Source organism: Eutrigla gurnardus (genome assembly GCF_963514095.1).
Source record: "Eutrigla gurnardus genome assembly, chromosome: 6".
In the NCBI taxonomy this organism is placed as follows: Eukaryota; Metazoa; Chordata; class Actinopteri; order Perciformes; family Triglidae; genus Eutrigla; species Eutrigla gurnardus.
In genome coordinates this window covers 14,295,184-14,306,969 of record NC_139920.1, presented here as the reverse complement: position 1 = coordinate 14,306,969, position 11,786 = coordinate 14,295,184, and the positions used below count along the sequence as shown (strand labels likewise).

At 39.4% G+C, this 11,786-nt stretch overlaps 2 protein-coding genes across 6 annotated transcripts in view; one reads left to right on the top strand and one right to left on the bottom strand.

Moving 5' to 3' along the window:
• The first annotated feature begins 124 nt into the window (after positions 1 to 124).
• On the top strand, positions 125 to 6,334 carry mcoln3b (mucolipin TRP cation channel 3b). Of its 3 annotated transcripts, XM_084011777.1 has the most exons (14): positions 125 to 315; positions 841 to 1,055; positions 1,149 to 1,316; positions 1,557 to 1,710; positions 1,821 to 1,896; positions 1,997 to 2,093; positions 2,459 to 2,558; positions 2,756 to 2,868; positions 4,261 to 4,410; positions 4,498 to 4,599; positions 4,827 to 4,949; positions 5,316 to 5,522; positions 5,683 to 5,813; positions 5,930 to 6,329. In XM_084011777.1, the coding sequence occupies exons 2-14, from the start codon at positions 846 to 848 to the stop codon at positions 5,967 to 5,969; spliced, it is 1,671 nt and encodes a 556-aa protein (XP_083867903.1). In that variant the 5' UTR covers positions 125 to 315; positions 841 to 845; the 3' UTR covers positions 5,970 to 6,329. The 3 variants fall into 3 exon arrangements, with proteins under 3 accessions (XP_083867903.1, XP_083867902.1, XP_083867901.1); XM_084011776.1 differs by having other exon boundaries at positions 844 to 1,055; positions 5,683 to 6,334; XM_084011775.1 differs by having other exon boundaries at positions 5,683 to 6,333.
• Positions 6,335 to 6,348: 14 nt separating this feature from the next.
• The window catches only part of LOC311014876 (G-protein-signaling modulator 2-like), a 305,151-nt gene continuing 299,713 nt past the window's right edge, over positions 6,349 to 11,786 (bottom strand). For all 3 annotated transcript variants that reach the window (XM_084011774.1, XM_084011773.1, XM_084011772.1), the window contains exons 8-15: positions 10,907 to 11,015; positions 10,537 to 10,714; positions 10,041 to 10,138; positions 9,729 to 9,914; positions 9,047 to 9,203; positions 8,312 to 8,497; positions 7,968 to 8,083; positions 6,349 to 7,367 (exon numbers count right to left, since the gene is read on the bottom strand). In XM_084011774.1, the coding sequence (XP_083867900.1) occupies positions 7,200 to 7,367; positions 7,968 to 8,083; positions 8,312 to 8,497; positions 9,047 to 9,203; positions 9,729 to 9,914; positions 10,041 to 10,138; positions 10,537 to 10,714; positions 10,907 to 11,015 (1,198 nt within the window). In that variant the 3' untranslated portion in view covers positions 6,349 to 7,199. The remainder of the gene's footprint in view (positions 7,368 to 7,967; positions 8,084 to 8,311; positions 8,498 to 9,046; positions 9,204 to 9,728; positions 9,915 to 10,040; positions 10,139 to 10,536; positions 10,715 to 10,906; positions 11,016 to 11,786) is intronic.

Genomic DNA, 11,786 nt, shown 5'->3' with positions numbered 1-11,786 from the left:
TGTTTGGTTGCCCGTGGTTACAGGAGTGGGGCTGTTGACTGACAGGTCCAAGAGCCAATCAGGTCCGAGCAGTAAAATGACGTCCCATTGTCGTAAGGCGTTACCTGCCGTTCAGTCAACAGGCACACACACACACACACACACACACACAAACACACACTTCGGAAGTTTGACTGAGTTTAAAGAACCTTCTTCAGACATGACTGTCAGTGAAACGGCAACGTGAGGAGCCAACGTTATGAATTTGAATTCGACGAAGACATTTTGGACGCAACGCGCGTGACAACAAGTTGATTAACCTGCTGTGCGACATTGGTAAGTAAGGTGAGCCTATTGGCTCATTTACATTGAATTCCTGTTCACATAATGTTCAAATAATCTATAGGTTAACATCTGAACTCCTACACGACGAGTAATGAACATGTGATAGTTGACCTAAATGCTAGAAGCGTGTCAGGTTTCAGAATGTGATCCTCCGTGTTCAACAGTGCTCAGGTACACCTGACTTCATTTCCTCCCTCCTGGTAGAGTTCCATGATCCTGTACCAAATGTGGAAGTGTATTTGTGTATGTTTGTTGGCTTTCTTCTATATTTCCTGGTAGTTAGATTCAGCAGACACACCTCTATGGTCTAATTAAATCTTCAGAGGGCAAGTGTTTTGTGTTTCATAATAGTAGGAAGTGTGTCTATTCTATCTAATGCTGTTCCCTTTATGTATGCAAACAGACTGGAAAGCTGTATAGAACCATCATAAGCCTCAAAAACAAAGGATGTATTGCATGATAATTTTTTCCTGACATTTAATTGATCTCCATATTCCCACCACCTTTCATTAATAGAAGATATGGAGGAGTCCAGTGATTTGTATGATGTGAACGAGACCCCCCTTCCATGGGCAGACCACCAGTGTCTGGAGGATCTGGACAATGTGGAGTGCTTAAGAAGGAAAATCAAATATTTCTTCATGAACCCCTGCGAGAAGTACCACGCTCGTGGCCGAAAACCATGGAAACTCGTACTGCAGATCATCAAAATTGCCATAATTACTATCCAGGTAGTGATCTCAGACATGACCCGAATAATATCAACATAATAACAACCCTGATGTAAAAAAAACAAACACTTTCCCCCCCCTTCCTCATCTCAGTTAGTGTCTTTTGGCCTTAGCAACCAGATGGTTGTCACATTCAAGGAGGAAAATCTGATGACGTTCAAGCATCTCTTCTTGAAAGATTATGTGGACGGAGGCATGGATACGTATGCTGTTTACAGACAGGCCGAAGTTTACGATCACATCGATTACATCGTTGAACAGGTATTTTCTTTTGCTTTTGTGTCAATGTTAATCATTGCTGGACCTTTTATAACTCGTCATGCTTACAAGACCAAAGAGCTTATCAGGCTGCCGTGAAAAGATGCAGCTCGTCATGGGGTCGGACTTTGTCCGTGTCCTTTTGAATCTGTCATTTTGTCGTTTCACTGCATGAATCTAACCCTAACTTGCTGTTACACACCTGACTTTATTGTACCTGAGATTTCAATTGTTCACTTCTAGTACGGACAACTGCACAACATCACTGTAGGCAATCACGAATATGAGAAAAACGGTGCTTTCTACAACCCCATGACAGTGTGTCAGGAGTTTTACAGAAATGGTACCATCTTTCCTGGAAATGAGACCTTTGAAATTGACGCCCAAGTGGAAACTGGTATGTGTTCATGTTGAGTTATGCATGGGGGGGAAAGACAGAATACCTAACCAGGTTATTTATTTGTAGCTTTTTTTCCCTCATTGACTTTTTCCTTTTGTCGCTGGCAGAGTGCCTCAAAGTTTATCCGATGTCTCGTCCGTCACTGTGGGAAGCACTTCCACATTTTGAATTGCATTTCAAAAGGTTTGTGCGTGACATTTAAATAAAGCCTTTAACTTGAGGCAAAATCATTTTCCTCCAAAAAAAACCCCCTCTCCGTTGATGTATCCGCTCTGTCTACCAGGATGATCTCTGTCAAGATCACGTTCGTTCTCAAGGCCATAAATTTACAGACGGTGAGACATCGAGAGCTGCCAGACTGCTACGACTTCACCGTTATTGTAAGTCACTTGAACTGTCTTCATGCTTCAGTAAACACTAGTGGATCACGCCGCTTTGTCTTTTTTTAAACGCGGCGATGTGACACATCTGATCACTTCACCGCTGCCGTAACCGTGACGATGATTCCTCGTGACACTGCACCTGTTCTCACTGCACAGCTAGGAGTTTAGATGAAAAGAGTGAATTTTTGGTGTTTATTTAAAGAAATAACAGAGGACACAAAGCTGAGCAATCATAAAAGTAAGGCTATTTACACAGTGCCTGCTTTGTTTATAGTCAAATAGTAATAGTTATATCTTAAGGGCCTGGAAAGTGAATATTAAGCTCTTTGCTTCTGTATCCTCTTTAAAAACATGTCTTTCAGATCACTTTCAACAACCAAGCTCACAGTGGCAGGATAAAGGTTGACCTGGATAATGATGTAGATATAAATGAATGCCGAGACTGGAAAGTAACTGGAGCATGTGAGTTTGCCGAGCTGAATTTTAGTATGTACAAATGAATCATCTGCATTGCTTTGAGCTCATGTCCTGGGATTCATTATAGGCGGCTCTCTGAGGTTTCGGCTTTGCTGCTCATAAAATCTGTTTGAAGATGTTCGTCCTTTTTTGGGGGGGGGGGGGGAAGGGCGGGAGTCATTTTAATTTCTCTGTTCCCCCAGCTCCTAGAAACATATACCTCACTCTGCTGTTTGACTGCCTCATCATTGTAACGTGCATCACCTCCTTCACACTCTGCACACGTTCAGTGATCAACGGTATTCAACTGCAGATGGTAAGTTGAACGATCTGACTACAAAACAAAAAGTATTTTTTCCCCCCCCCACTCTGTAGTTTATTTGCTCAGATGTAAGAAAAGGTGTCATTGTCTGAGACATATGCTTTATATGCTCAGTTACTTTCATTCCATTCAATGAAAATGTACACTTATTTCTGACATGTCAATGTTGGTTTAGAAGGTACTTTTATTGTCTATACTTCTCTTTCCCACTTTTTGACTCTCTAATGCTTGAATGATACAAAAGGATCAGTTAGATTCATGACCTTGTTGGTAGTCAGGTAATACGCTGCCTGTTACTTTCCTCTACTATAGTTTGATCTACATTATTGGGATTGTGCTTATTCTTGGGGCTGTTCCCCTGTTTTATGTTGGTGCTGATTTTTGGTTCTTTTTTAGCTGTAAAAATTCTCCATAGCAAGTCGAAGTCCTGTTTGAAAACTTTAAGGAAAAGTATGCAAGCATTATCAAGAGCGTTACACTTACACACTCTTCACTTGTTACTGCTGATGAAGCAGAAATGTGTTGCTTGAGATGTAGCTAATTTGGAAACACTTTATTTTACAGTTCCCATAACTTACCTTGATTTCCTGGAAGTTCCTGGAGCACAAGGCTCTGTCCATTCTATAATGTTTGAATTACTCTTTTTTGACATAACATATGACATTTTTGGCATAAACGATATCATTTTTTTATGGCATGCATAGTTTATGGAATGTTATTACTTTGTATGGCATTTTATGACATACACGGCATATACTATGACATCTCTGAATTTCAATGATGATACTATGACGTTTAATGTAATACTATGAATTTTTATATGGCATGTCATTTTATGGCATAGTATACAATTACTTTTTTCATGGTATACAGTACTGTGACATTTTATGGAATGACATTATTTACTAGGACTTTTTTACACCATGCTGTTTTATGACATTTTATGACATACACTGTTATATTAATGATGTATAGTAAAAATTTGTATATTTTCGATATACCATACTATGATTTTTTTGCCATACTATACTATGATTTATTTAGACATTGTAGTATGACTTTTTTTCAAGATACTATAATAATTTTTTTTTGACACATGATACTATGATTTTGTTAGACATTGCTATACCATGACTTTTTTTTTATTTACATACCATAGCATGACTATTTTTATGACTTTTCAATAATCACTATTTTATGGCATTGTAGACTTTTTATGACATTTGTATGACTTTATTAATATTTTGACAAGTACCTGAAAGTTAATTACTTACTTACGTACTTAATAAATGTGAGGACATTCTTCACCATATATTTGATTTATTAAAAATAAAAAAAAGCTCACAAATGCAATGTATTTACAGCATTCCCTTCTGTTCTAAACAGGAGTATACACTCTACTACAAGAACCATTGTGGCAAAGAAGTACCATGGTCGGACAAGTTGGAGTTTTTGAATGGTTGGTATATCCTGATAATTACTAGTGACATTTTGACAACCATTGGCTCCATTCTCAAGATTGATATCCAGACTAAGGTAATGAGTACATTCCATTACAGTATCACTGAGTTTGATCCATGAAAAACGTTTGTCACGTTTTTAAAGATCTCATGTTTCGTTCAGGTCCTCACCAGTTATGATGTCTGCAGCATCTTCCTTGGGATTGGGACCATGCTTGTCTGGATCGGAGTCATCCGCTACATGGGCTACTTTAGGAAGTATAACGTAAGACAAGATCATTCATTAATAGCACATATTCATACATGTTTATGGGTGTCACACATTGTGCAACAATTTTAAATCGGCTACACCACACAATATTTCCTACACTTATGGAGAATGCACCGTTGTACGTTGGCATTACGTGCTGAGGTCTGAATCGTAAAATTCCTGATCATTGCACCAAATTTTCAGATCTTTGGCCCTCCGTTGTTGTCTGTGACTATTTTCAGATTCTCATCCTGACGTTGAGGGCTGCTTTCCCAAACGTTATCCGTTTCATCTGCTGTGCTGGAATAATCTACCTCAGTTACTGTTTATGCGGCTGGATCGTCCTCGGCCCGTATCATGAGAAAGTAAGGGGAGTTTACACAATACAAAGGAAATATTTTCAATTCTAATCTGCCCTTTAGTAGTTTTACAGTGCGGGAATGTAACTAACTACATTCATACTTCTACACCATTACATTTATTTGATAACTTTAGTTATTGTTACTTGCTGAAAATTTCAATTCAAAATACAAAATATAATCAACAGATAAATAATGATGCATTATTTCACGACTATTGATCCCTGGGAGAAAATTGAACTATATTTTGTTATAAATACATTACTTTTTACTTTTACCAAAGTTAATGATCTGGGTACTTCTTCCACAACTGGTTCATCATGACAAACAAACAAAAAGAATAGCCTCTCTCCTCCTTTTTGTCCATTCCAGTTCCGCACCTTGAACACCGTGTCAGAGTGTCTGTTCTCCCTGATCAACGGAGACGACATGTATCCCACATTTAAGAACATGAAGCAGAAGAGCAGCATGATGTGGATCTTCAGCAGGGTCTACCTCTATACCTTTGTCTCGCTCTTCATCTACATGATCCTCAGCCTTTTCATCACAATCATCACAGACACTTATGACACCATCAAGGTGATGTTGACTCGTTTAGATATCTTAACCCACCATTATTATTTCCCAACAGAGGTTTGAAGGATTTCTGCGCTGATTATTCAGAGAGGAGAAATGTTTTATTTGCAGTTGCAAATTATGGCACGTGATGTTCACTGTCAATTTTTTGCTACTCATTTAGCAACAGCAGCAGAGTGGAACGCCGACATCGGAGCTGCAAAAATTCTTATCTGTATGTAAAGATTTGCCAAATTCTGGGTTGTACAGAGTCGACGAGAACAACAGCTGCTTCTTGAACTGCTGCATCACCAGGTGGGTCAAAAGCACCGCACACTGGCCAATGCTACCTAGTCATTTAGTCCTGAACTGGGGATGCAAGTGCAGTGTGCTAGATGTAACATCTAATAGACTCTATTTTCTCCTTTCAGATGCAGGACTCATCAGGACAGGATGACTTCAGAGGCATAGCAAGCATTTAAATGAGCATTGTTGAAACAGTGTAGCCTAGCAATTAATGTGCACTTTACCATTGAAAATAATGATGATTAGTCCCGGAAAATCCTGTTTTTAACATTATGCACTAGGTTTCCTCAGGTGATTGATTTAATGTGAAGGAGCAGTTTTTCTATGCTGGAAAGATCAAATGGAAAGGTTAGAAATGAAGGAATTTGACACATTGATGAAATCTGGTCTTGTGCAGCGATGCAGATGTACTTTGTAAATACACTTATTTAAATTAATATGTGGTTGAAAAAAAAAAGGATGATGTTGAATGATGTCATTAGGATCCCAATGTTGTACACTGAAGAGAATGAATAAAACTAATAAAAAAATAAATAAGACCTAATGAAAATGCTCAAGTTTTTATTTCTCCGTCGTCAAGAGAGGTTTTCAAAACAAAAGCTAAAATTCCATTTCCCACCCCTCACACTTACTCCCTTGTAAAATGTTGTTGCAACGAAGAAAAATCCCATTTCATTTCATGGCAACAATAACTCTACCCTTACAAGTCTTAAAAAGCCATATGGGGAAGCAGGTAGATACTATAAATGATTCCACTTGTCAACACTGCAGTAGAAGCCATGGATATAAAGCTTCATTTCCCCAGAGAAGATTTGTCATTTGATGCTGAGGTTTTGTTGGTGAGGTCTGAGATCAATTCAAACCAAGATGTACCACTCTTAATGACTTAATGGCCTCCTAAATGGGCAGAACAGGCTAATTAGCCTGAGATAGGTTCATATAATATTTGTTTTGTCCATCATAAAGCAGAAATCCATTCGGTTTGGCTTATGTCCTTGAATGCCTTTCGTCCAAATAACACAAACCACCACAACTCAGTTTGTGTGAGTGGCTTGATGCAAGCCTCCAGAGTAGGTAAATGTCACTGGTAGAGGTCTCCGATTAAAACAGCCAACAGGGGGCACCACAAAAAAAGGTGCTACCCCAAGACACTGTCAGCCATCTAAAAACAAGTCCATAAGTCATAAAAATTAAAATTCCCATTTTTAACAGTCAAAAACGACCAGTTTTGTAATGTTTGAGAGCTTAAATCCTTATAGTGTCCCTCGTGTGCTTGGCAGTCTCAGGGAATTAAGAGTGTTGTAGGATACAAAAAACCAACAACTCTTGATTTAAAAATAAAAAAGGAAGCTTGATTACTTCATCTTGTATCTTCAGTTAAAATCACTCATGGAGTCAGTCTGGTTTGGATTGGGTGATGCCAGGGGGCGGAAGAACACGTTGCTCCTCCATTCTGTTAGACTGGGAACGCAGGATTAAACTGAAGAAATCCTCATGTGGAATAGTTGCTCCCTTAGCTTTAGAAGGTGGAGCAGCACACCTCTGGTCATTCAGCCGGGAGCCCTAAAACATTGAGGAGAGAGAGCTCAGTGCAGTTATATATATGATATTATAGCTGATGCTAGTAGTAACATAGGAGCAACATATTAAGTACTTGGGATATCTGGAAGGAAATAAATCTGCTTATGTGGCTGTGTCCTAGTGCACCAACAAATTGTCTTTAATTGAACAACTTGGCTAAAAAGGATGTAGCTTAAGCTTTCTTTTAGAGGGCTTAATTTCCCAATAATCTTCAAGAAGTTACCTGAAAAGAACCATGTAATTTGGTACTAATTGGCTATTATTTGGTGCACAGCTGGTCATAAGCATGCACACATGTAAAACCTGTCTACAGAAAAGGATATAATAAAACATACATGGAGAATAAGGTTTCTATTAATAAGTGATTACTGAATTAATACTTATTTGGCTCTTAATGTCCCTTTTTCGTTTTAGCGTCCACCCCCTTAGTTAGCTTAGCTTACTCCCTGTAATTAGTAAACTATGATCTATTCTCTAGGATATTATTCAGACAGCCCAGTTAAAAAAAAAAAAGATTTACTACAGTCTATATCCATATCTTACGACAGACATACAATACACTCCATTTCTTTTTTTCCTCACCTGGCACTTAACCAGCATGTCGAAGAAGACATCGTCCCCCTCAGGCTGCTCAGTGCTTGCCTCCAGGCGACTGTATATGGAGGGTGTGTGAGGGGTTTCTGTACTGGAGATCGGGGCTGGGAGATGAAATATGTTTGAGTTATGATGTTTATCAACTGGACGCCTTGGCGAACACTTAATTGCCTAGGATCCACAGAATCAACATAACTAACACATACATGACAAAACTTCACTTATTACTAATACTATACATAAGACAATATGTTGCATTCATAACTTCTTAAAGTCCGGTCTTCAGTCTTTTGTTGTCACAATGATAAAAAAAAGAGGCAATATTTCATTACCTTGAGGGGGGACTTGGTCTGTGCTGGAGGTGGAGGGTGTACGAGGCAGGTTGGAGGTGCTGAGACGTAAGCCAGGAAACTGGCTCAGGCTGACTCGTTGGTCGTCCAGACGACGGGCCTGGGAGCTGGCCAGCAGCTCCAGGAAATGACCAGGATCCTGCAATGGTGTTTCGCGCTCCAAAATAGCTAGAAACAGAGATGCTTATTATCTGTGTGTGAATTGCTGCATTGTGCATTTTTACTCCTCTGACCAGCATTCCATTCTGATGTGTTGGATAAAAGAGCAAAAAACATGTTGCAGAAGGATGAGATGCTCTTTAAAATTAATTTAAAGCAACGCTCCACCCAAAATCAATGTATCACTCCCCATAGACTTTCTTGGATTCATGAGCTTTATGAGTGCAATAATAAACCATTTTTAAGAATCACAAACATTAAACTGCCAAGGCTACTCATATCACAGATTATGGGTGGTGTATCACTTTGGCATCTTTGATACGAACGACACAAAGGATTGCACAATATTTAACAAGTAAAGGACACATGCTGCATTCACACCATATAGGGGCAAAACTGACTGACCACCACAGCAGGCTATGAATTTGAGTTATGGTTTGTCACTAATGAAGGACAAACATGTAGCGTAATCATTTTCATTCATCAAATTTGTACCTGTATTTAAGTCAGGAAATTGTATTTTAGAACATATGGTGTGAACACAATGGGCGGACTCACATTTCCTTTCAGCTACAGGTGGGGTGGAGGAGGGAGAGGAATGAGCAGTGAGCTGGCTATCCAGTAGGGAGCACCTTTGGTCGTCCATTCTGTTGCCCTGGAAACGAGAGAGGAGGTCGAAAAAGCCATCCTCTCCAATAGTGTCCCGTGATCCCGGCTGCAGCGTTACAAACAAAACAAATGGACTTAATTATATTAGAAAAGGGCTTTGGGTAAATTAGATGATCAGGAGAGCAGGACGGCTTTTAATGAAAACAATCAAAGTACAGGAAAGAAAGTGAAACTGCATGGATATGATGCACTGGTTCCTCCTGTAACATAAGCAGGTTCTAGTCCCTTTGCTGCAGTTTGTAAAAGGCATGATTTCTTTTTATGCATAACGCCTTTATGTGGACGCAGAGAGGGCATACCGTTTTGACACCACTGTATGGTTTGTCACACTAAAGGCATTTCCATTTGATTATAATTGATTATTCATTTTGAACTTGACTTTTCATTCACATGAACTGGTGTCTGATATTTGGAATGAGTCAAAAACCACACAAAAAAGCATTTCCATCTACGTAGTTCTACTCCATGAATCATGTTTTACTTTCAACTTCTTGTTGACAGTGAATCATCATTGGTCATCTTGTGGGTTCCAGGGATGTTAAGTGTGAGTGAGACTGGTATTTAGAAATACCTTAGGAGACGCAGGTGCATCCAGTTCAGGAGGGGTGTGCTCGGTGTGGTTTTCCTGCTGGCCTTTAAATGAGGATTTGTTGTTCTTCTGCTTCTTGCTTTTGAGCCGGTGGAAGAGGAAGAGCTTCGTAGAAGCCTTGAGTGTGTTGTTTTTTGAAGATCCAGGGAAAACCTCTTCTTCCCATTCCTGCACATCCAAAGAGCACACAGATGTTAGAGGTTAAATGTTTCACCTATATTAATTAATGTGGTTCTTGGGGGGAAAAAAGGAAATGTATTTTTATTTTACATTCTGCATCTGTATCATGCATACCGGATGTGCAGATGAATCCCCCTTCTGATTTTTGTCAGGACTTGGACTCAGTCCCAGGTTCTCTGCACTGCCTCCTACTCTTGGTGGAGACTTGGCCCCTGAAAAAAAACAAAAACACATGGTTTAGTATTTATACAGATATTTTGCATCTACAGGAAACAGTGTTTTAAGGTGCACTGTGGAGTTTTATGCATTGTGTACATTCATGTTTACTAGCTTGCACTTTCCCCCTTTCCTGCCTTTGTTAACACACTGCTGTATTTATTTGACGTGTTATTGCCACCTGTAGCTCAGTGGAATAGTGTGACACCATTGCACATCCAAGTGCATCCATAGCAGAGTATTTCACGTGTGTACATAAAAAACAAACATTCTGGCTACCACGCTTCTACAAATGCAATAATACAGATTCACAAGTATAATGACAAATTGATCCAAAATTGATTTTTCAAAATGTCTTGAAAATGAGGGTCTTTTCTGAGGGGTGCAGACATACCTTGGAGGCTGGGGTAACTCCGGTAGCTTACTGGCAGAGCAGAGCTGTTAGTGTTGGTGTTGGTGTTGGTGTTGCGGAAGATGTTGGAGTGGGTGTTGGAGTTGGACTTCAGGCCTACGACCAGCCGTAGGTCTGACAAGTTCATCCTGGCAGTCACCTCACCGCTTTTGTCTCCAGTCTGCAACATCAAAGTTAACATCACAAGATAAAATATATTGCTATTGTTATGTAATTTCATCTAATTTTCCAAACGCTACATAGAAGAGGACATTATTCCCTGCTGTTCCCCGTACAACCAGTAGAGGGGGGTGTGGACTGATGGCAGCTACTGATTGCACTCTGAGGGAGGAGGAAAAGAGGAAACAGTCACCTCTTTGGCAATTTCCAGATGTTTCTCAGCAAAGTACATGGCTTGCTGATGATTCCCCAGGGCGGTGTGGGCATTTCCTAGACTCCAGTACGCTCGTCCTTCACCGACTCTGCAGCGAGACACACGAGGAACAGGCTGAGCAACTTCAGCAGAGATTACGCAAGAATGGGAAGGGCATTCGTCAGATTATCGTGCAGCACAATCACAAAAACCTGAACTAAACATGAGCTGGTACAGATGGTATTCAACAAGCCCATATTTAAACTCAATGTCAAGTATGTGTACACATTTAGAGTGTACAAACACTCTGTTACTTTATCAGGAATACTTTAGTTTCCACTTACAGGAAGAATATTTGTATTGAGTCAAATCCTATAATCACAATTTTAGAAGAACTCTCTCCCTAACCCTACTACAACCTATTTTATACATTTTATGAGACTTAAATAACAATGTGGCTGTGCACGTTTATATTAGCAGAAATCATGGTTCCTTATCCTAAGACTATAAAAATAGAGAGGTAGTCCCACCGGAGCATTCCTTTTTAAGCAGAGATGTAGTAGAGGATAAGCCTGTACTCACTGGTTTTATTAGTAAGGTTTTCAGGCATTTTTTGATCAGCCTTTAAGTGTTGGTTAAGGCAAAGTTCATTTTAAACTTATTCTACAAAACAGTAGCTTTTTATATACAGATTATATATTTTGGATAAAATATGCAATCTTAACCAGTAGTAGCGATCTAATAAAGTCCCATTTGCTGTGCGATTGAGTTTGAATATTTGCTAGCATCTCATAGCTGGTAGTCTGCATTAATAACATTAAATCCCATAAGAAATGCAGTTCTCTGGTGACTTTCTATGCGTTTCCGTGATTTGCAGTTT

Bases quoted from the DNA above. Each gene is read 5' to 3' on its own strand.
- mcoln3b (XM_084011776.1), top strand. From the start codon at position 846: ATGGAGGAGTCCAGTGATTTGTATGATGTGAACGAGACCCCCCTTCCA. The intron at 1,056-1,148 runs GTAGTGATCTCA...TCCTCATCTCAG, and splicing joins TTGCCATAATTACTATCCAG to TTAGTGTCTTTTGGCCTTAG. The intron at 2,559-2,755 runs GTGAGTTTGCCG...CTGTTCCCCCAG, and splicing joins CTGGAAAGTAACTGGAGCAT to CTCCTAGAAACATATACCTC.